The sequence below is a fragment of the Camellia sinensis genome, chromosome 3, assembly GCF_055761805.1.
Source record: "Camellia sinensis isolate YWXY chromosome 3, ASM5576180v1, whole genome shotgun sequence".
NCBI lineage: Eukaryota > Viridiplantae > Streptophyta > Magnoliopsida > Ericales > Theaceae > Camellia > Camellia sinensis.
In genome coordinates this window covers 102,746,927-102,771,581 of record NC_138963.1, presented here as the reverse complement: position 1 = coordinate 102,771,581, position 24,655 = coordinate 102,746,927, and the positions used below count along the sequence as shown (strand labels likewise).

Sequence of the window (24,655 nt, the reverse complement as noted above, 5' to 3'; positions counted from 1 at the left end):
TCTCTAGGGACCAAATTACTGAGATAGTTAGGGAGTTATGTGGACCAATGTCTCGGGGGGTCCAAACTCCTGTGTATAGAAAACCATACCCAGAATGGGTCGATAGGGTACATGAATATCCAAGAGGTTTCAGGGTACCATATTTTGTCCTCTTTCATGGGAACGGAAACCAATCAACAGTAGAGCATATTGCTAGGTTTGCCGCTCAATGTGGTGAATTCACCAATCATGACTATATGAAATTGAGACTATTCCCGAATTCTTTAACTGGGGGGCGTTTGTATGGTACGTTAATCTTCCACCTGGCTCCATCCAGACTTGGCAGCAAATGGAAGAGGCATTTCATGCCCAATTCTTATAATCTGAGCCAGAAGTTTCCATGGCAGACTTGGCAAGATTGAGTCAAAGGCCTGAAAAGAAGGCTACTCAGTTTATTTCTAGATTTAAGAGGGCCCGAAATAAATGTAGAGTAATCTTGCCAGAAACGGAATTCGTAAGATTGGCTCAAAATGGCCTAGAGTTCAGGCTTCGAAAGAAGTTTGATTCAACAGAGTTTAGGGATTTAGTGGAACTGACTTATAAAGTATCTAGATATGAAGCATTACTAGAAGAGGAACAGGATCAAAATAATGCATCATATAGGACATACTACAAAGATCCTAATTATGAGATTGATGCAGCAGAGATTGTGGAAAAAGAGCGTATGATCTGTGAAGCATTAGTTCATAAAGATACGACAATTGACCAGCAGTTTAAAAAGAAAGATCTCCACAGGAAATATTCTTTCGATTTAACTAAGGCAGATGACATTTTTGATCATTTGCTTGCGGCCAACTTCCTTAAGTTACCAAAAGGTGTTAAAATTCCATCTCTTGATGAACTTAAAGGAAAAATATATTGTAAATGGCATAATTCTTGGTCTCACTCGACTAAAAACTGTGTTTTTTTTCGAGATAAGATCCAAGAACAAATTCGGAAAGGGAGTTTGAAGTTCCCAGCCAAAGCTGAAAAAGCCATGGGGATCGATAGCAATCCATTTCTAGAAATTGGAGAGGTGGCAGCCAATGTCATTATGTCAGACTTTTAGAACCTGTCTTTGAAAGAATTGGAGGAAGTCAATGTACAGATGCATGTGGCCAACCAGACAGCAACCAAAAAAGACCTTAGAAGTCCACCAGCTATGGGACGAGATTTCTCACATCAGAGGGAAGACTCTGATGAAGAAGCCTTGGATGATGACTCTTTAGAGGTAGCCGTAATGCAACGAATGTGTCCCAGGTGCAGACTGAGTTATAAGTGGTTGAAAGGCCTTCCAGTCGATGGGAAGCAGTATTACAGGGATGTGCAGAGGCGTCCCAAACCAACCAATGCTTATAATAAAAGGCCGTATCCGGCTAATGTTAGGTGGTAGCCATTGGTGGTTGAGCCTGCAGTTGATAGAATGCATGCTAAAGGCAAGAGGCCCTTATATGAGTCCAGATCACCTAGCTATTACAGGTTGGACAGAAGACTGGAGAAGAGTTCAGGTTTTGGGATCAAAGCCAGGAATTGGCCCCTTGGGCCAGCTTCACGAAGGACGGAAAATGATCACCATCATCAAGAACCTGAATCAGGCTCAAAGCTTGGAGACAGGGCCAAACAATTGTCTTCACAGCCAGCCTCGAAGGTGACCTCGAAAGAAGAAAGAGGCAGTTCAACGTCTGGGTCAGTAAGTTCGTGGGTACCTGGAGTCCCAGATTGGTTTGTGATGCAAAACAAACCTAGAGAAATGCCTACCCAAAGGAATTTTAGAAATCAAAGTAGGATGGTTAAGCCTCCTTTGGTGACCCCCAACAACTGGGTATTGCTAAAACACCCAAGAATGAGGGAACCAGATATGGTCCCTGTTATTTCCAGATCACAAAGGAGGAAAATTCAGCGTAGGTACACCCAATACCAGAAAGACCTGAAAGAAAGTGGAGAGAGTTCTTCGATGATCCAGACTGGAGAAAAGAAGAATCGAAAGTCAGACCATAATTCAAAGCCAGTTACACAAAACGAGGTGGATCGCAGCAGAGAACAGTTGGCCAAGGTTCATTCTGAACTAAAAGTCAGAGAGAAGGAAAGTCTAGCAGGGTTGGAGAAAGCTCTGATAGAGAGTGGTAGCGAAACGGAAGAAGATATTGGCGTAAGCCAGAAGAAAGAAATGGTGGAAGAAGAAATGTTCGAAGCTTTCATGGCCGAGCAAACATTTCTGGTTGGAAAACCAGCCGAGGAAAATCATTCGAAGGGACCCGTTAGCAATGAAATACCAGAATGCATCATGCAGGATGTTTCTGAGGTAATTGACCAAGGTGACCAAGAGGGGAAACAGGTACAGCCAGCCATCCAGTTTGGCTCGTTTCCCCCGGTATCAGTGAACATGGTACACATACTGCCACAGGAATTCCAAGCTGGAGATGAGAATCAAGAGGGGCAGGAAGCTGATCCAATTCCGATCTCTAGTGAAGATTCACAAGCGAGTATGGTACAAGATAATTTCGAAATGGTTACCCCAATGGAAGCTGAATATGAGAGCGAGGAAGTGGTAAGCATTAACCTCTCGTATCCATTCGAATATCCCTCGAATTCCATGACGCAGCATGTTAAGCCTTTGTACATTAAGGCCTTCTTCGATGGGGTTCAGTTAAACCGAGTCTTGGTGGATAATAGAGCGGCGGTGAACTTATTACCAAAATCCTCCTTGAAGAAATTAGGGAAGAGGAATCCCAGGTTAATCCCAACCAGTACAACCATCGCTGGTTTTGCTGGAGACAAGCAGATGGCCCAGGGAATTCTACCCATCAACCTGAGTGTTGGAACCAAGGACTGCATGACGGCGTTTTTCGTCATCGATAGCAATGCGAAGTACAATGCTTTACTTGGTAGAGATTGGATCCACACTAATAAATGTGTGCCTTCCTCTTTGCATCAGAAAATGATAATGGCTCTAGGCAATGGGAGGACGGAGGAAATTAATGCAGATCCTCAACCTTTCATAGCCTGTGCAGATTTCGCAGAAGCCAAGTTTTGTATTGATGGCGTGGCACCGCTCAGTATACTGATGGAATTCGATGGCTCAGCCGAAGTAACGGCTGATAAGGAAGTAGCACACCTGAAGCATTTAGTCCAGGAGAGTGCTGGTGAAGAGCTAGTGGTTAAAGATGACAATGATGCCTGGTTATAGGCAGCAAGATGAAGCACCAGAAGCCAGATCTTTAGCTTTGATCAAGTTTTCAATATTGGATATAAAGTCAATAGTCCAGAAAGTTCAAGAGTAAGAGAAAGAAGTCATGACGATTGGCTACAAGCGGGAGCAGCAACAAGCCAGAGTTTTGACCCTTGATAAATACTGTGCATTGGACATAGAAACAAAAGTCCAAGAAATACAGGAAGAAGAAACCTTGTGGATAGATTTTGTCTATAAGGAAGAGAATAAAGAGGAGGAATCAAAGAGCCTGGAAGCAGAACACAGTAAGGAGATTTCTACGAAGTCAGAGAAGATCAAAGAAGGAGTTCCAGTAAGTACTCAGATACAAGACCCCTTAGAAGAAATAAATTTAGGGGAAGATTTTGTACAACAACCCATTTATATAAGTGCTTGGTTGAGTTCTCTTGATAGGGACCAGTTATTGGTTATTCTGAGAAGATATAAAGATTGTTTTGCATGGTCATACAATGAACTACTAGGATTGGATAGGTCATTAGTGGAACATAGGCTTCCCATGAAGCCTAACTTTAAGCCATACAAACAAAAACCAAGAAGAATGGGTTCAGAGGTGATCCAGAAAGTCAAGGAAGAAATTCTTAGACTACTCAAAGCAGGCTTTATCAGAACAGCCAGGTATGCTGAGTGGCTATCTAATATTGTACCTGTGGTCAAGAAAAATGGCAAAATGAGGGTATGCATTGATTTTAGAAACCTAAATCTGGCAACTCCAAAAGATGAATATCCTATGCCTATAGTAGATCTGCTGGTGGATAGCTCAGCAGGACATCACATTTTATCAATGATGGATGGGCACTCAGGCTATAACCAAATCTGCATTGTGGAGGAAGATGTTCACAAGACAGCATTTAGATGCCCTGGGAATATTGGGACCTTCGAATGGGTTAAAATGCCGTTTGGCCTAAAGAATGCCGGGCCACATATCAGAGGGCTATGAACACTATCTTTCATGACCTTATTGGTGGGTATTTAGAATGTTATATTGACGACATTGTGGTTAAATCCCAATCCATGGAGGAACATTTGTTTCACCTAGAGGCAGCCTTTGAAAGAATGAGAAGGTTCAAATTGAAGCTTAATCCTCTTAAGTGTGCTTTTGGCGTATCATCTGGAAATTTCTTGGGCTATGTAGTACACAAGAAAGGAATACAGATCGACCAGAATAAAGCCAAAGCCATCATTGAAGCCAGAACTCCATCAAGTAAGAAAGAATTACAAAAGTTCCTTGGACAGGTTAATTTTCTTCGAAGATTCATTTCTAATACTGCAAGGAAAACTAAAATTTTTTCTTCTTTATTAAGGCTGAAAGATGAAGAGGAATTTGTGTGGACAACGGAGCATCAAAGTGCTTTCGATGGAATCAAAGCCTACTTGGCCAATCCTCCAATACTAATGCCACCAAATGGTATTAAGCCTTTGAAGTTGTACATAGCCGCAGCAGAAGATTCATTGGGAGCTTTCTTGGCCCAAGACAATGAGGAAGGCAAGGAGCAAGCTGTTTATTACCTTAGTAGGTTTTTAAATTCTTGCGAATGTAAATATTCAGCTGTAGAAAAGCTTTGCCTTGCACTGTATTTTGCTGTAATGAAATTAAGATATTACCTTTTGCCTACAATTGTCTTGGTAATTGCAACCACAGATTTGGTTAAATACATGTTATCTAGACCTATGTTGAGGGGAAGAATTGGCAAGTGGGTATTAGCCTTGTCAGAATTTCACTTAGAATATGTGCCCCAAAGGGCAGTGAAAAGACAAGTTTTAGCCAATTTTTTGGCAGACCATCCATCTCAAACAGAGAGTCAAGAAATAATGGAACTCAGTATGGCTAGTGTCGAGCCATGGCAAATGTGGTTCGATGGATCGAAAGCCAATGGCCTAATTGGAATTGGTATAGTAATCAAGTCACCACAAGGAATAAAAACCACACATGGTTTCAGAATAGATGAAACTGCTTGTTCTAATAATCAAGCTGAATATGAAGCTTTGATAGTGGGATTGGAAATTCTTATTGGATTACAAGTGCATGCAGTTGACATATTTGGAGATTCCCAATTGGTCGTTAACCAAGTAAAAGGGATTTTCAAGTGTCAAAGTATAAGTATGCTGCCATATTATGTCGTCGCATTACATTTGCTCTCTCAATTTGAAATAGTAAATGTAACTTATGTTCCGAGATTCTTGAATAATAGAGCTAATGATGTGGCACAGAAAGCTTCGAATTTCAAGAGTAAAGATGGTACCCATTGGGATGTAAGCTAAACGACATACCAAAAACCTATACCACTTTTAAGTAAGAGGAACATGGTCCTAGAAATCAATTATAATGATCTGCAGGAACAGGATTGGAGACATCCAATAATACAATACTTGGCTGGCCCATCCTCGAAAGCCAACAGAAGAGTTAAATTGCAATCTGTGCAATACATCATATACAACAATGATCTCTACAAAAGAGGGGGAGATGGTCTATTGTTAGAATGTTTAGGGCCAAAAGAAGCATTAATAGCTATGGCTGAAGTTCACGAAGGTATCTGTGGTGCACATCAGCCTGGTGTAAAAATGAGATGGCTGCTTCGAAGACATTTTTATTATTGGCCGACTATCCTTAAAGATTGCATAGAATATGCAAAGGGCTGCCAGGCATGTCAAAAGCATGGTACAATAAGGCATGTGCCCATAACTGATCTACATGCAGTAGTAAAGCCTTGGCCATTCAGAGGATGGGCCATGGATATGATGGGGAAAATACACCCTCCCTCTTCGAAGCATCATTGTTTTATTTTGGTAGCCACTGATTATTTCACCAAATGGGTCGAAGCCAAACCATATAAAGCTGTAGATCAGACGGAGGTTATTGGGTTTATTAAAGATTTGATCCATAGATTTGGTATCCCACAAACGATAACGGTCGATAATGGGACTGTTTTTTATGGGAAAATGGTGAAGTCTTTTGTGGCTGAGTTCGGGATTAGCCTTGTGAATTTTACTCCATATTACGCACAAGCCAATGGCCAAGCTGAGTCATCTAACAAGTCCTTAAAAAAGGGAATACAAAAGGTTGTGGAAGATAATCCGAGAGATTGGCACAACTTATTGTTAGATGTATTGTGGGCTTATAGAACTTCCCCAAGGTCAAGCACAAGAGTCACTCCTTATGCCTTAGTTTATGGGCATGATGCAGTGTTACCAGTGGAGATCAATGTTAAATCCTTAAGGGTAAGATGCCAAGACCAGTTGGATCCTGAGCAGTACTATCAGAGTATGTGCTTGGAGTTAGAAGATATAGATGAAGCTAGAATTTTGGCATTAAATAGCATTCTCTTTCAGAAGAAGAAAGCAGCCAAAAATTATAACAAGAAAGTCAAACACATTGGCTTCGATGAAGGTGATTTAATGTGGAAGACAATACTCCCAATAGGGATTAGAAGCCATAGATTTGGCAAATGGTCACCTAACTGGGAAGGACCATATCAAATTCATAGAGTTTTGCCTTTTGAGGCATACCATTTGAAAGATTTGAGTGGTTATGTGCATCCCAAAAAGATTAATGGCAGATATTTAAAACCTTATTTTCCAACTATTTGGAAAACACAGGGAATAAAATAAACACTGAGTACAAGAACATAAAATAGTAAACAAGGGAATGTTTTATAAAGAGTCAAGTACATTATGCCACAAGTTGGCCCAAAAATCATTACAATGTTTTAGCTGTTTTTGTACAACAGATCTCCTATTGGTAAACGACGAAAACAGTTGAATAGCTGCAGCCATATCTTTCTTTTGATCAGCCAGTCATTGATTGGTGATTTGCAGTTTGAGGTCAGTTCGGAGTAAAGCTTGATTCACTGCAGAAAGCTCCTCTTCGAGTTGAACTTTCCTCTCCAGCAGTTGAGTTCGGAAGTGAGAGGCAGAGGAGTGTTGTTCCTTAAGCGTCGATATTTCAGTATGCACTTGAGAAACAAAACTTTGATCTCTAACTAATTTCTCGTCTGCGGCCTTGGCAGCATGACAGATGCTGATGTAAAAATCGATGGTAGCTACTGCCTGAGATAGGTGGTTAGAGACATCCATACCAGACTGCTCAGCAAGTTTGCAGCATTGAAGAAACCCGTTTTTAATTATAGGCCTTTGTAGAGCCTCGAAGGGAATCGTCGAAAAAGAAATTAGCAGGTCCAGACAGGTGTCCAAGTCTATCGAAGGCACAGAAGGTTGGCTGTTGGAGGAAGGAGAGCTCTCAAAAATTTCCAGCAAAGAATCAGCTAAAACTAATGGCTCAGCCTCCTCATCGAATATCGGAGAAGTAGAAGTGATGTAAAAAAGACTAGCTAATCTTGCTTCAAAAATATCAATCTCATCAGTAGACATGAGGGGCGCAGAGAGAGTTGCCATGGGAGACACAGAAGATTGCATAGCGATAGGAGAAATGGGTGGAGCATCTTTAATGGTCTCCATAGTCCTAGTCACCAATGAATCAAGAGAAGGAGGGCTGGAACTAGGTAAAGGTGGTAAGTCACGAATTGGAGAGCTGTCAGCACCCATCAAAGACAAGGTAGCAGTTGGAATCTCCTTGGAAGGAGAAAGGGAGGCAAGACTCGATAAAGAAGTAAATTGAGGAAAGTCAAGAGTCAAGTAAGAAAGATAGGGAGTCAAACCAAGAGGAAGAGGTGCAGGAATGCTTGGCCTCAAGAAAAGTGTAGAAAATGTAGACCCTAAAAATGGAAGTATGGTCTGAGTAGTCCTTACATCCTGCATCTGATCTACCTCGAGTGAAACTGAGAGAGGTCTTATCGGAAAGATGAACTCAGAAGTTACTGCTACAAGAGGAAGAAATGTAAGGCAATGTTAAACCTCGATACCAAAGGCTAACAAAGGAAAAATCGCAGAAGCATAAAAATTACCTGCTCCAGAAGTATAAGCGATAATGGGGGAACTACGAAGGGTGTAATCTCTGGCAGTCTGTTGTCTTCTTACAGTTTCCCTTTGTAGTATGTCAGCAGCGGCAGATTCATCTCTCAGAAATTGTTGCTGCCGTCTCTTCTCAGCTCTCTCGAAGACAATCATGGCTTTAGGATGTTCTTGCTCTATTGTCTTGACGGCTGCTTCATGAGTGGTATCTTCGACTGAGACAGGAGCGGAAGCAGACATCTTTTTTCTCTTCTTTATGGCTTTGGCGATTGTCTCAGAATCAGAATCTTCGACCATATCGGAAGGAGAGACAGTCACCTTTCTTTTCCTTTTCCTCTGTATTGGCAGGGTCTGCTTTTTCTCAATTTCTTTCTCAACTTTTCCCTCAAGTTCTTCAAGTTGCGATCTAGATTCCAAAGAGATGAATTCATCTTCTGACTCTCTAGCAGTTGCTTCATCCCTAACCAAGTCGGATGAAAAGACGATCGCCTTCTTCTTTCTTTTCAAAAATAACTCTTCCTCTTCATCTGATTCTTCCTTTTTTTCCTCTTGAATATTGGATGTTCCCTTCTCGAGTTCAAAGAGCCTCATTTTCTTTTGTAATTGACCACCTCCACAAAAGAAGAATTAAAGATAAGGCAAAATACATTATGAAAGACAAAAGGAGAAGAGACAAGGGTATACCTTTCTTCGAGGCAGCTCGAGTGACTCTGGGAAAAATTGAAGCAGCAGGAGCAGCAGGTGCTATAGCTGAAGCAGTGGAAGAAGTGACAACCCCAGTTTCTTTGGGCTTGGTCACATCTAACACCGTTAGCAGGCTTAAAGGTGAAATGGCCAAATAAATCTCCATGTTAGTCTCCCACCAGTTTTGGTACCTCTTCAACACGGTACCTTGAGGAATGAAAGGGGTGTACTCAAAGTTGGCTAAGTCATCTACAAATTTCAAAGTCGCCTCTTCTAGCCTGGATTTCCGGACTTTCAGATCCCTTCTGGTAAGGCTGAGGTTTGTGTTGCTACAGAGAGGTATTGGGACCCCTTGTGTGAGGCCAAATTGTCTAGCAAATTGAGCTGGACAGTAAGGTTCAGCAATGCATTTGTAGGCCTTCGGGTTCAAAGTCCCGATAAATAACTCTCTGGGAATCAGAATGGAAGCCCATATATCCTTGTGAATAGGTGAAGTACAGGACTGGTCACTTAAAAAATTCCTCAACCAAGTTGGACCAATAGAAGGTTCGAAGGGACGAAAGCGGTAAGTAGGAAGGGAGGCGGGAAGCTGGTGAAAGAAAGAGAAGTAAAAGGCAAAGGTAGAAGGGTAAAGTGAAGCATTGGCCATCCTTATGCCATGAGTAAGAGGGTTTGACTCGGAAAATTTAAGGCATTTGGATTGTAATTCAGTAAAATAGGCAAAGAGCCAAAACTGAAGGATCCAGAATGGCCCCCCTTGATTAGCATCTAAGGGTTTCTCACAAAAAAGGGAGCAGACTCTATATACGTGCCCTAGAACATGTGGGGCCAAGGCCACCTTTTTCTGTAAAACAAAGGCTTTGGCAAGAGGGGCAAATTCAGGCATAATTCTTTGAGAAGAAGTGCAAAAGAGGAATTTGCAAAGCCAATACAGTAAGAAAGAAAAGAATTCTCTATCAGTCACAGGGCCCTCTCTTTTATTCTCAGCCCTCGCAAAATCATTATAAGATGAGTTAAGGGAGGGGAGAGAGAAAGGGACTGCTAAATCAGGATAATCTGGTCCAAAAGGGGTGCCAATGGGAGATAGTCCCAGTAAATGGCAAATATCAAGAACAGTAGGGGCCATCATCCCACATCTAAATTGGAAAAAGTTAAAAACAGGATTCCAAAAACATAGGGCAGCAGGAACAAGGAAAGGGTCTTCTAAAATAGTTACCCTAGATAGTCTGAGAGCATCGAGAAGGCAGAGTTCTTGAAGGTCCAGGGTCCTAGCAGGAATAACCCGATCATACCATTCTTGCCACTCTGGTCTCACTGTGGGCCAGCATTGGTGGGGGCGGTTTATCCTCCAGTTCCTCCAGTCAAGACCACCTTCATAGAGAAGACATTGGTTTTCTAGTCGGGGATACAGGGCTGGGAGCTCAGTAAGGACCTCTTTGAATATGGGCCCAAGCACGTAGTCTAACTGCACATGGCGACGAGGGACAAAGATGCGTCCATCAATAGCGCTTTTCTCCCTAGCTTTGTACTTTTCGCATTCTGCATCAATAATCCTCTTTAGGGCCACAGATGGGCTCATACGCTCTACGACTGATACTGAAGGAGAAGCCATTGATGGTATGCTTTTCTCGACAATGAAACTAGGAAAGGAAGTAGAGAGAAATCGGCGATCGGTAATAATAGGGGTTTGTGCGATTAGAAGAGCAAGTGATTTCAGAACACGAAACAAAAGGGTTTTTAAAGTCCTCGCTTTTGAAAATATATTACATGAGCTGTTAAGTATTAAAAGTACGAATACAAAAGCTTCCTTCAATATTGATGCTTTTGGAGGGAAAAACAAAGCCCAGTTGTTAAGACTAGCTTTGAAGTAAGATATTTTGCTTCGAAGCCAAGTTAAACGGCTTCGAAACAGAGAAGCCAGCTTCGAAGTAGGTTGCCATACCCAAAAAATAAAAATACTCGAGTGTTTATTTCACTTAAAAGAGTTTAAAGACCTGTTTTTAGGTTTTTTAACAAAGGTAATGTCCTTCGAAGAAAAACTTGAGATTCTTTAAGGATGGGATTTGGTGTTTGAAACATCAAAAGCAATAATGACAACGACTAGATGCTGACTATGGTCAAAACAGGCTTTAAGTGTAAGATTGCTAGATTCGAAGCACTGTTTCCAATTGAAAGTCAGCCAAAACTTTATTCCACAAATTGGAAAGGTTTACAATTGGCTCATTTAGTGTTTCATTTAAAACAATTAAGTCCAAATTCAAGGGATGAAATTGTTCGAAGTTCGAAGCTCTGAGTTGACTTTTAAAACACAAGTGAAAACACAAGTGAAGACAGGGTCAAACAAAGACAAATGAAAAAGAATTTTGTTTATATTAAGATCAGAGCGATTACATCAGCTGACCCTACCTCGGTATGAACTCGAGCTCATAAAAATAAGGAATGGAATAAATAACAAGATCATGAAATTTAGTCCAACAATGATCAATGAACTTTTGTTCTTTCCTTATTCTATCTTCTAAATTTTCTAGCATTGGCTGCATAAGTTGATGTGCTCTCACTTCATAGTAGAGCTCTTCAGCCTTTATTTCGAAGGCCACCTCTCTTAATCCTTGTTCCAATTCATCAATGTCTAAGTCATCCCAATATGCAGAATCTTTATTCTTGAAATCATTGAATTCTTCAATAAAGTTCTCTGCTTCGTACTGAGCATGAATTCGAAGGGACGAAAGTTGGTCTAAAGATTGTGTAGTAGCCACAGAATTGCGATGCCAGTAAAGGAGCAATGGAAGTTGGTCCAGAAACATATGAAGTTCTGCCTGAGCAAGGGGATTAAGGACATGGCCCCTAGTTATGATATCACAAGCCCATCGAAGGTTCTTGAGAGGGACTTCGTCCTCGAGTACATTAAAAGGCAAGTGAGAGAAGGCTGCAAGCAGAAGTTGAGCCTGTTTCCGCTCAGCTGGGGTAGGAGGAGGCAGAGGTTTATAAGGTGGAAAGACATTCTCCATGGATAGGGCAATCTTCAGTTTCTCTGTCCAGGAAAGAATTGGTAGGGGAGAAGGTACGCATACTTCAATTTCGGGAGACGAAGAAGAAGGTATGGACGCCTCTGTTTTCGAGGATGATACGGGAACAGAAGGAACAAAGGCATTAATATAATCAAGCCAGTCAGAAGAACAGATCTTCGCCTTCTGGGCTAAGAATGATGGGTTATACCCTTGTGCTTCTTCTGGGCGAGGGGCAGAGTGCACTATCTTTGTAGGCATGGAAGATGTATACCATGGTACAAGAAGATTCTCCTCCAGACTACGCCGATGGTCAATGGGCACATAAGGATAAACAACTGAACTTCGAGTATAGGAAGGAAACTCTAAAGGGTCAGTGAACTCAACAAAATGGTGGTTGATTCGCTCCTTCAAATCATAAGTCTCAGGTACTGACCAGCTTGTCCAGTTAGAACCTCCAGAAGAGGAAGAAGTTGCAGCTTTATCCCATACAGAAATTTGCGAAGAAGAGTTGCTCAAATCCATATTTGCAATTTTCCGAATCAAAGGTTTGAGAGCAGATTGTTCGAACTGTAAAGGTAGGTCAGAGGGGAAAATTCTTATGTCTATGTTTGTAGCCTTTTGAATCGAAGGATTAAGAGCAATGTGTTCGTAATCCAAAGGTCGGTAATTTGCAAAGGCGTCCATGACTTGAATATAGAAAGGTGCGTAAATGTGGCAAATAAATGCATGCTTTCGATGAGAAATAGCATCGACATATGACTCTTCGTATGCTTCATCACTGGAGGAAAGAATTAATTTGGCCATGAAATGTATCAGTCTGTTCGAATAATAAGATAGTGAAAGTACTTAAAGGATCAAGACGAGAGTATTAATACAGATGGTGTGTGACAGTTGCATTTTTGGGAAGATGCAAAACCCATGCACGTTCTAAGACGTGGGAAAATGGACTCTGATCCACTAATATCACCAAGTCTTGGGTATATTAGTGCGGGGGGTAATGCTAGCCAATGACAATTCGACGCGTGGCAAAGTAAGGGTAATATGGGGAGACCAGGTAGGTCTTCGATCCTGATCATACACGTGGCAATCAATATTGGTTGTTATAAGATCTGAGTAGTAGCAGATCAACAAAGAGACGTACGGTGACGTGGCTTCAACGGTTGCTCACATTCAAATTCGAATATAGGGGGGAAGCCTAGCTGCAAGTGAAGGCGTAGTGGAACTACTTATAAGGTAGCATGATCAGCGATTACGGAGGAGCAGTTCGACGGTTTGAAGTACAATTCGATGGTTATCTTCGGAAAGTATAAATAGCAGGAAGGACTTCAGAGAAAAAGGGGGGAGAAAAAAGATCTAAAGAATTACTTTACATATTCCAGTGTTATTTCCTGTCCTTTATATTTCTGTACTTTAAGTTCCTGCGCTGCACTTCATTTGTAGGAGTAGTTTCCGAGTATATTGCCGCTGTAATTCTCTACGGAACTAAGATCATTGTAAGTTTTTCATACTAATGAAATGCTTCAGTTTATTTAACTGTTCTTATGCTCAAGTTCTCTGAAGTCAAATTACCAGTAAGCCACCAGTAAAAGTCCTCTTTATTGAGGCCAAAAGAACCATAACACAATCGTCTGAATAATTGTTTGGCGATTATAATTCTGTAAGGACTGATTGATCCTTGCTGGCACGCTCATAATTACAAAAGTAACCTTCGAAAGCCAAAAAGCCAACAGTTTGAAGATTGAATCCATGCAATGGAGTATATAAATGACTTTGAAGAAAAAGTTATAAAAATCATGAGTTCATGAAATTTGAGAGTTAAAGGAAGTTTTAGTTTTATTATGAAAACTAGGAATTTGTTTAATCCATGCATGTAATTGAATTTAAAAGTTTTATTCAATTTAAACACATTTTGGAACATCTATGATCATCAATTAAGTTTTGATTAAAAAATTGAGTTAAGTTGAATTTCTAAGAAATTGATTTGTGTAATTCATAGTTAAGTTTGATTTTTGCTATTAATAACGAATTTGGGTTCTATTTTTACATATATCATGAAATTTTCAAGGGTTTGGAAAGTTTAATTCATATTTTAAAATTGTGAGTTTGATATAAAGAAAATGAGTTAAATCTAAATTTGGACAATTGGAGCATGATTTTGAATAAATGATTTCTAATTGAGAGTGTTTACTAAATTATACAATGGTTCTTCATATTTTTGTACCAAAAATACAAGTTTTGAGGCTTTGAACATCAAATTTGAACTTCAAACACAATTCTAGAAATTTCAAAATTCACACTGTCCGCTCGAGCGAGGAAAGTCTCGCTTGAGCGTGAAATCGAACTCCCAGAAGTTTTTTAAAATTTTACAGTCCGCTCAAGCGACCAAAGTGGCGCTCGAGCGAGGACCCTATTTTCAGCAATTTTTGACTAACTCTTTTAAATGCATAATTGCATCCTCAGGGCATTCTAAGTATTCTTAGGCACCAATTGGACTCACATAGTCATGAAATAAACTAGAAACACATCAAGAGAGTTGAATTGAAATGAAATGAATATTGAATGGTGCTTCTATTGTGTTTTTGTTATGTGATTCGTTTAGGTGGACGTCCGAGGCCTTATATCGACTTAACCCACCGTGAGTAATAACTCTATAAAGATATGCTCGAGTTATATTTATTTTTGAAAAAGTTATTGTTATCGAAATTGATATATGAATGATTGAATGGCTTATTGAAACGAATGGTTTATTGAAACTTTAATCTCTTACGAATGTATCAAGTTCCCTTTTGAAAATGTATTTGTGGCATCCTTTCGTGAGGCCCTCGCCTGGGGGATACGATACCATGGCTCATTGTTTAATAGGCCCTTGCCTGGGGAAAACAATACCATGGCCAATTGATAAAGAGGCCCTTGCCTGGGGGAAACAATACCATGGCCCATTGATAAAGAGGTCCTTGCCTAGGGAAAATTAATACCATGGCCCATTGGCCCTCGCCCGGGAGAAACAATACTGTGGCCCATTGGATAATTGAAACACGGAGATCTCTGCTGTTAGACCATAATGGTCACATTGGATATGGTATATTGATTGACCCATTGTGGTCCCATTGATTGACCCTTGAGGTCCTATTGTTATTGATACTTTGTTACTCTATTGGATGTACTACGTAAATTGTCATTGAATGAGTATTGCTATTGGGATAACATGGATCACTGAGAATTGAATTGAAATCAGAATTGTATCGAAAATGCCATCGAACAATGGTTTTTATTGTAGCAAAGGATTGATTTGATGGCTAAACGAATTGTTTCGCCTATTGGAAATGGATTGATTCAAAACTTGAAATATATGATTTGATATGGAAAATGTTTTGCTATAAAGTTTGATATAATATGACAAATGCCTTACTTTGAAAATGATTCAAGATTCATTTTGAAATCGTAAGACATGTTTTTGTATTATCTTCGAACTTCATTTATTTAACCTCTTTATTCTGTTATTACTCGCTGGGCTTTAGCTCACTATTTATATGTATATGTAGGTGAGCAAACTAAGCAACAAGGATAGAGAAAGCCTCGGAGTCTACCCGTGTCGGCCTTTTGAAGAGCTTCCGGAATAGAGCAAGTTAGGCTCGAGTAAAGCCAAGAAATTCAGCCCTTTAGCTTTGTCAAAGTTTTTTTGGTGTTTTGTTGAGTCTTAAATGTATATATGTGTGTGAGATATATGAAACTTGTATATGTCTATAAATTATTATTGTATCATGTAGGTACAAGCTCAATGGACATTTTTATTTTGTTTTGCTTTCGTTTTAGGCCCCAATATGATTTTAAATATTTTGAAATTTTGTTTTTGGGGATTCTTGGCCGGTTACAATGCTAAACCTATAGGGGCAGGTTTGGGTCGTGACATTTCTCATATGATGTCATCTAAAAGAAAGGTGTGTAAGGCTTAAGGTATAAACGTGGAACTAGCTGACGCTACGTACTAGTTTATCGCTCAAGGCATTACATGATCTTGTTAGAGCCCAAGCAAGAGGGAGAGAATTTGTAGGATTCACGTGAGAAGACCAAAAAAGCTATTTGCATGTAAAAAGACAGAGAGACTTGCAATATGGTAAAGCATGTACCATATTGAGATATTTTCATAGACAAATTGCTGATAATCCATATTTTTACTATCCAGTTCAATTGGATGTTGACAAAATGATAACCAATACTTTTGGGGCTGACCATCAGATGATTACAGGTTATGGAACTTTTGGGGATATAATGTCATTCGACAAAACATTCCGAACAAACAAAGAATATCAACCATTTTCTCTTTTTACTAGTTTTATCCATTTTAGAATGACTGTGATTTTTGGTGCTGCATTACTATATGATGAAACTACAACATCATTTGAGTGGTTATTTGAAACTTTCTTGCATGCAATGTTGGAAAAAAAAGGCCTTGTACTATTTTTACAGACTAAGATCAAGCAATGGCTAAGACGATTTCTCACGTCCTATCTGATGTTAGTCATGGATTGTGTACTTTTTACTTTAGGCAAAATGCCTTAAAGTATTTAGGCTATTTGTTCAAGGGCAACTCAACATTTGGAAGGGACTTTAAAGCTTGCATTTGTGGATATGAAGATGAAGATGAGTTAGTTAAAGTTTGGAATTATTTGATTATTAAATACAACTTGGAGGAGAATACATAAATGAAGAAAACTTGGGAACTTAGAGAAAAGTGGGCACATGTATATACAAAGTGGTCAAAATGCAGGTATGCGAAGCACCAAACTTAGTGAGAGCTTGAATGCAAAATTAAAGAGGCATTTAAAATCCGACCATAACATTGTTCAATTCTTTACCCATTTCGATCATGGTGTTATAGACGAGGTATAATGAAATAAGGCCATTTACCAATCTAGACAAAAGTTACCAAGAATAAAGATCAAGAATTGTTCCATGTTAGTTCAAACTGCGATACTGTATACCCCTTCTATCTTTGACTTGTTCCATGGCGAGTTTGACAAGTTTCTTTCTTGTCAAGTAAGAAAATGCCATGAGGTTGAAGGAGAAATTACATATGTGATTGGTTTGTATGGAGAAGATAGAAAGTATATTGTGGTGAGTAATATGGAATTTGATGATTTAGGAGGCAAAACTCTTCGAGATGTTCGTTGTACTTGTCAAAAATTTGAGAGTTTTGAAATTTTGTGTGGTCATGCGATTAAAGTGCTCTATCAGATCAATGTCATGGAAATTCCTGAGAGATATATTCTACGTCAATGGAGGCTAGCTGCAAATGATTGTTCATCTAAGGTTAAAAAAGTTATAGTGGATGAGATTGATGCAAAGTTGGTGATATCAGCACGTTATAGGCATCTTTGTCCTAGAATGGTAAAATGAGTAGCTTGATCATTTGAATATGATGTTGTATATGAGTTTGTGGACAAAAGTATTTCTAATTTGTGTGAAAAGTGAACAATATGATCATTTCACTAAATAGCTCCAATGCTTCTAGTAGTGGAGGCTCCACTGACATGGAATTAAATAAGATTGATTCAAATTTTGAACGAGTTAAGGGTTTGAAAAAGAAAGACAATGCACAGAAGGGTGGTAGTAGATTAAAGCCCTGGCATGAGAAGATTGGAAGGACGACAAAAGTTGTTTCACGACCTTGCCTTACTCAGGTATTAATCTTATTTACTATGCCATTTCTTTTCCTTTTTTATTTTTTTTATTTTTTTACTTTTATTTTTTACTTTGTGCAATTTAATTATAAATACTTCAAAATATTCTTAGAGTATTGATCAATGCGACAACAAAGTAGATGTCCAAAATCTATCTTCAAACAAACCACACGTGAGTTTTTATTTTTTTAACAAAATATTTACAATACAAGGGGCAAATGTAATAATAATGATACATTGCATTTACTTGTAATCATTTAGCATACTCAAATACCTTATTGGCCACAAGTTATGAATTACGGGTATAATCTTTTCGTGCATGACATTAACTATCCACCATCGCACCACAATTGACGCTTTTGTCTTTTCAAGCATTATACAATCCTCCAATTTCTCAGGTATCTAATATACTTAAATTTGAAAAAAAAAAAATAGTCAATAAAATTTATTCTAATGCATGTTTTAGTTTTTTTATTTTTTTTCCCTCAAGGAATTTTAGTTCATCCAACAATGCACACTCCTATGGAAGCTTCATCATGTTTAAAGAGCCCTGCAAAATTGAAAGAGATGACATTTAATTAATATGAAACAATTGCCTTATAATTGTTGTAATTTTTGACTTTTCAAAAATATTGGGGCTCAACCGCTCATTTTAGTGATTTTGAAATTGAATTTTGGATGATTTGGTATGTGAAGGAATTGGATTTAAAATGATATTAGACATTTGAATTTGTATAATTTGATTGGTTTAGAGTTTGGTTTGAGCTTTATTTTTTTATTTTTGGTAAACTCTCTCTCTAAAACCTCCAGCTCGGGCCTCACCGTTGGCCAGCCGGCCGCCGCCTTTGGCCATGGCGGTTGGCTGGCCTAGCTTTTCTTGTTTCGTTGTTTTTTTCTCCTAATAATCTTGAGCCCCCATTTGCTTTCCGTTTTTCTCCTTTTCAGATCTAATCTCTAGATTTGCTTAGGATGTTGTTTAAGTCCTTTCGTTTTTGGTTAGGTTGCGTGTTTTCACAGGTTTTCTTTGGGGTTTCTGGCTGAGCATTCTTTGGGTGGTTTCAGATCTATCTTTTCCGGCAGTCTAAAAGCTTGGGGGGTTGGTTCAGGTGGTAGTGGTGCTTTGATAGGTGGTTTTGGTGGGTTCTTTCTCGAATGAAGAGGTCCGGTGGAAGTGGTGCTTCGACCATGGGTTTCGGTTTAGGGTGGTTTGCGTTGTTCTTGGGTGGGTTGGTTCAGGAACTTCATTCGGGCATTTCTCTACAAGCGGGAGTTTGAGGGGTGGAGGATTCAGAGTTGTTTAGGATCTTCATTCGAGCGCTTCGTGCGAGTGGGAGTTTTGAGGGGTGTATTCCGTTCAAACCTTGGTGGTCGGTGTTTGTGTTCGGTTAAGAGGAGAATGGCGCCGGGTCTACAAAGAGGGGATTGCTCAGCGTTGGTGGTGAGAATCAACTGAGGGAGTTGTTTGGGAGAGGGAAACCGTGGGAGAAGGTTAAGTTGGAAAACTGGGTTTTCAGGGGTAAAGCGTGGTGACAGCACCAGTAGCTTCATTCCCGGAGGCAGAGACAGTGCTTGTTGAAGAAGACCCTAAGGAGGAGGCGGCAGCAGCAATAGAGGAGGCACCTGTAGCAGTCCCGGCCGAGGTTGAAGCCACAGGTGGTTCTCGGCAGCAATGAAGCCTGAGTGTCCGGCTTTGGTGCAGGGTGTGTGGCGTGCAGGGTGCTTGGGTCCGGCGTGGGGCTCAAGAGTTTGTGTATCAGTGTTTGGCATTGGGCGTGCAGGGTGGTTGGGCGTGCAGTGTTTCAGGCGTGGAGGGTGGTTGTGTTTCAGTGTTGTGTGGGGCTCAAGAGTTTGTAGTGTTGTTTTTATTTGTTTTTTAAAATATAAAATCGTGAGGCTAAGGGGTTGGTTGTAAAGACGTGAGTAGCAGTAGTAGGAGAGTGAATTTTTACTCTTCGAATCTCTCTCATAGCGTTTTTTTTCCTTGTACCTTTAAATTTCATGTTTTTAATGAAATTTTTTTCTTTGCCGATCAAAAAAAAAAAAAAAAAATGTAGTTGTTATAGGTTGTATAATTGAAGATTTTTTTTTATATTATTTTTATTTTTAATGCTTATGTTTTAACATTGATTTGCTTTTATTTTTTTTTTCTTTCAAAAAAATAATTTTGAGACAAATAAAAATATTATAAAACTCAATTTTTACTTTTTAAAATAATCGAACGCATTCAGTTTCTTTAATAGATGTGACTTCCATTCATTTATTTATTTATTTTCCATTTGAACTCATTCAACCACCCAAAATAAATAAATAAATAAAATAATTTTTGTATGACAATTTTTTATATATGTCACTAAAAATTGACAATAGTGACTTTTTTTTATTATAATTTTTATAAATTGTCGCTAAAACTTACAATTCATAACATTTTTTTTATGACAAAATTTTCTCATAAAATCTATTAGATAATAAATTCACTTATTGGGATCTATACGTAAGTATCCTTTTATTTTTTTTTTTAATTTTCCTGACGTGAAACGATGTAGTTTCGGAATCTAATGACTGAGTGGAAAAGGTGGGCTGTTTTGAGTGGACTCAAGCATGCGTTTTCATTTTTTTTTTTTTTTTAAGTATGTAAGGCCAACACACAAAACGGTAGCATTGTGCTGTGACAGCATTGTGTTGTTATTAATGTATAAAGATATTAAAATGATGAATGTGTTCAAAATTTTCATTATTTTTCTTTTCAAATATATGAAAAATAAAGATAATATCAAAATAAAAAATATAAATTGAATAACACCACTTACAAAAACTTGTGGAGTCCCTGGCCATGCTATGAATGGGATTTTTTGGTATAGGATCCAATTTCTACTCTTTAATTCTTGTCATCCAAACATTTAGGTAAAACAAAATGCTATGTTCTTAATAACAATAAAAATATATAGAAAAATTGTCATAATTTGAATATATGGTGTGAATTTAAATTTGGTATGATGTGAATTAGACATTCTCACATTTCAAATTAGATATGGATTCTATATCATTAGCGAGAAGTCTAGTCTGATATTGTTGGCTCATCGAGCCCATTGAGATCTTACTCCAATGATTTGAGTTATTAATTTTTTAGATCCTTATGCGTAAAAAATCATTCTTGTAAAAATTGGGCTACATAATTTAAGCATATTTGGTTTTTAAAAACTGGATGACAAATATGATTTTGAAATAAATCATTTACACAAAAAAAACCTTCCTATGTCCTTATCTGACTTTACAGTAGGTAGGAATTACTATCTTCACACCCATATTTGGGGTATGTTTGTTGGGTAATTATTAAGTACTCTTGAAACACCATGTGCTATGGTTTATGTAGTGTTCCATGCCAATGATGTAGTGAAAATTTTTATAGGTGAGACATGGTAACTCACCTTTATTAGATTGTTAAGCAATTTCATGTGGTGTTTGGTTTATTAAACTGATAGTAGAGTAAAATGATTATATTCCATCAAAGTATCTAATTTCATATATTGCGAGAATTATTATTCACTATTGTAAATGAATAGACATTCCATAAGAATGGTAAAGAATAACCATTCTATTCTACTTTCATCATAGTGAATAAAAAACACAACAGATTTACTCAACTTGCTTTCACAACTCATTAACTTAGTTACATCAACTCTTGTGTGCCCCTACGTTTTCCGCCGTACCTATTTATATCCCTTATGTCCAGCTCTCCAGCAGGCAGAGACTTTTATGATCATACCAAAATAGTTGTCACATTTTGGACTCTCAATCCTATATGTATAAATACACTCCTCCAAAGAACACAAATATGAGCTAGAGAGTAATACATTGGCATATAAATATAATATAGGATTAATGTGTATTGCATCCATCCATACAAGTACATGTATTACAGTGTAAATACAATACAACAATACCACATAACCACCGTTGAATGTATGCGGGACATGTGAAGCAACAACCAAGTTGAGAATTTTAGGATTTTATCAGTAGTACTACAACATACCCAGAATTTTTATCCAAAATTTTACCCAGAAAATATCCATGTGTGATTCAAATTCATTATTTGTAGAGGCTCCACAATGCAACCAATTGAACTTCCACCGCACTTGTTAATTCTGGTTAAAATTCTTGGCAAGTTTTCTAGGCTTGTATCTTACTCGGATTTTATCTGCCATTGATGGTGGCAAAATGGGCAAACATTGCTGTTCCCGAGTGCTCGTCGATGACTTGAACTTCTGCCGGATTCCTAGCCTGCTCAGGCGAAGAAATGGGGTGGTTATCGGTGGTAGAAGGGGCAACAGAGGCAGCAGGAGAGGGAGTGGAGGCAACGGCAGCGACGGCAGTCAAAGTTTTGTTCTCATCCTCAGCCTTACCTTGTAATGAAGCCTCTTGCAGCTGCAAAGCATACTCCAAATTCCACAGGACATCACCCATAGTAGGCCTATCAACACCATACTCAGCCAAACACTTCTCTGCAGCCTCGGCAAACTTTTGCATCGACTCAGGGTTGATATCGCCAGCAAGTTGGGGGTCCATGATCTTCTCCAACAATCCCTTTCGCTTCCACTGCATCGCCCACTCTGCCAGGTTCACTTGTTCTCTTGGTAGGGCTGGGTTGATGGCGGGTCGTGCACACAAGGCCTCGAATAGTACCACGCCAAATGAGTACACATCAGACTTGTCTGTCAACTGTTGCTTCCTGAAATACTCAGGGTCAAGGTACCCGAAGCTTCCTTTCACCGCGGTACTCACATGAGTGTTTCCTGCGCCGGCGTCTTTTGATAGCCCAAAGTCAGCCATCTTAGCAATGAAGTTGTCGTCGAGCAAGATGTTAGTGGTCTTGACATCCCGGTGGATGATGCCTTGTGCCGCTCCAGTGTGAAGATAATGAAGTCCTCGTGCAGACCCAATGCAAATCTCCAGCCTTTGTTTCCATGGCAGGGAAGGCAAGTTCTTTCCATATAGATGGTCCCTAAGAGGTCCATTCGACATGAACTCGTAAACCAAGATCATTTCTGTGTTCTCATCACAATAACCAATCAACGACACCAAATGGCGATGCCTGAGCTTCGATAGCATCTGAATCTCTGTTTGGAACTCATTTATGCCTTGTTCGGACTGTGGGTTGCCTCTTTTGACTGCCACTTTAGTTCCTTCATCAATCTCTCCAATATACACGTTGCCAAAGCCACCAACACCGATCACTGCATTCGGATCCCAATTCTTTGTGGCCTCGCTCAGCTCTGCAAAAGAAAAGTATCGGCCTAGCCCCGTTGTTGAAGAGTAGAATTGGCTTCGGCGAGAGCCTATCGAGTTCTTGCTCGACATATAGGTTGTGTCACCTGCATGGAGTGGAAGCAACCATGAAGAGAAGCTTTTACTCTTTTGCCAATCTTGTGGCCTTTTTTGCCACTTGACAGCCATTGCACCCAAACCCACAAAGGCCCCGAACATCATGGCAAACCCAACTGCCGCTACCGTGCCTTTGTTGACACCGCTAGCTGTCCTGCCATCGACACCATACTCACCACCCAAACTATTAACACTATTGTTCATTTTCAGCACTTCAATTCCATTAATAATAGCGTTTTTTGCGCCTGTGCCTTGATCAAACGGACCAATCTGAACACTGAGCGGAGTCGACACCATTGACGAATTTACAATAATATCTTTGTAGTAAGCTGTCGCCAAACCACCCGTTACCGTTGACAAATCCAACCCGGAAATGGCCTTCTTCCCACCGACATACACATTAAAATAGAGATCATCGAGCGATTTGCTCACTATATCGCAGAAATGCATACGGATCAAGTACTGGTATGACAAATCCACCTCCAGGTTCCACGTTACGTTGAAATTCGGGTCTGCCAGATTTGCATTTCCCATCTCCACCGCCGACGCGTACACTGATTGCGGCGCAATTAGTGGAGACCCTCCTTCAGGGTACTTTACAATGCTTGGGGAAACTGAAACTTTGTTGGACATCTCTTTGTGTTTTTGGAATTTCTCGTCGGACGTCCAAGTCCTGCCAAGTGTGTCATTTTTCGAGTTCAGTTCTGGACCACCCACATTGAGCCTGTAAACGGTTTCAAAAGATTGGATTGAAAGACCGTTGTATTGAGCTACGGGAAAGAGAGTGGAGGCAGTGTCCGAGACAAGGAGGTCCGGGGCAGACACCACCTCAATGGCATTTATAAACGCTGGAGCAGACTTCACCGGCTTGAATTTCAAACTCAACCTCTCGGTGGTGACATTAACGAGGTATTCCTTGAAGAACCAACCAGTGTTGTTGTTTTCGACATTGAATTCGTAGAGGAGAACTAGGGTGTCGGTGGTGACCGAGAACTTGGCGTCGCGGAGATTGAATTCGGGATTGTTGACGGCAAAGAAGTGGAGGCGCAACCAGTGCCAGCCAGGGCGGTTGATGTGGAAAGTATAGGTAGCTTCCTGGATGAAGATCCTGGCAGAGAGATAAATCGGCGAAGGCACATTCGGTGCAGATGGGACGGATACTAGTATGTCTCGGCCTTCCGACGAGAAGTACTTGCCGGAGCTTTGGTCGGAGCTGAAGACTCGACCATCGGAATGTGTGGTTTGGGCGTTAGCGCCGCAGTCAATTAAGATGTTGTCCTGTGGGGTGAATGAAACCATCGTAGAAGAGGCTGGGGCAGCTGAGACTACTGGGGCCAAGATGAGGAAAAGAACCATGAGGATCGCCATTGGCGATAACAATACTGATGATGCAGAGGAAATGATTTTTCTTTTGTTGGTTTGGGGTCCTCTTGGTTTCTTTTCCATCTTCCAAGCCCTCCTGTGAGAGGGGATGAGAGTTGAGAGAAATGACCAAAGAAGGATTATTAGAAACAAAAAATACACCCAGAGGTTGGGTTATGGAGCCATATGCTATTTCTGGTTGGTTAGTTATTAATATATTTTTCTTTTTTTTGTTTTTTGTTTTTCTTTTCTTATTTATTTTTTTTTTCCTTTTATTTTTTTGGGTGCGGAACAAGAATACAATTTTGGGCTGCCAACATTATCGGCATGTTTGTGGGGATGAGGAAGCTTTGTTTCAAACATTCTATCCGTTGTGGCGCTCTAAAATT

General features: G+C 39.7%; 1 protein-coding gene across 1 annotated transcript; it reads right to left on the bottom strand.

The window, feature by feature from the left end:
- Nucleotides 1-21,563: 21,563 nt before the first annotated feature.
- LOC114299938 (putative receptor-like protein kinase At4g39110) lies at nucleotides 21,564-24,363 on the bottom strand. The gene has a single exon (XM_028244769.2). The coding sequence runs from the start codon at nucleotides 24,348-24,350 to the stop codon at nucleotides 21,717-21,719; it is 2,634 nt and encodes an 877-aa protein (XP_028100570.2). The 5' UTR covers nucleotides 24,351-24,363; the 3' UTR covers nucleotides 21,564-21,716.
- Between the last annotated feature and the right edge of the window lie 292 nt (nucleotides 24,364-24,655).

Excerpts from the sequence above, each read along its gene's own strand:
- LOC114299938 (XM_028244769.2), bottom strand. The coding sequence starts at position 24,350 with ATGGAAAAGAAACCAAGAGGACCCCAAACCAACAAAAGAAAAATCATT.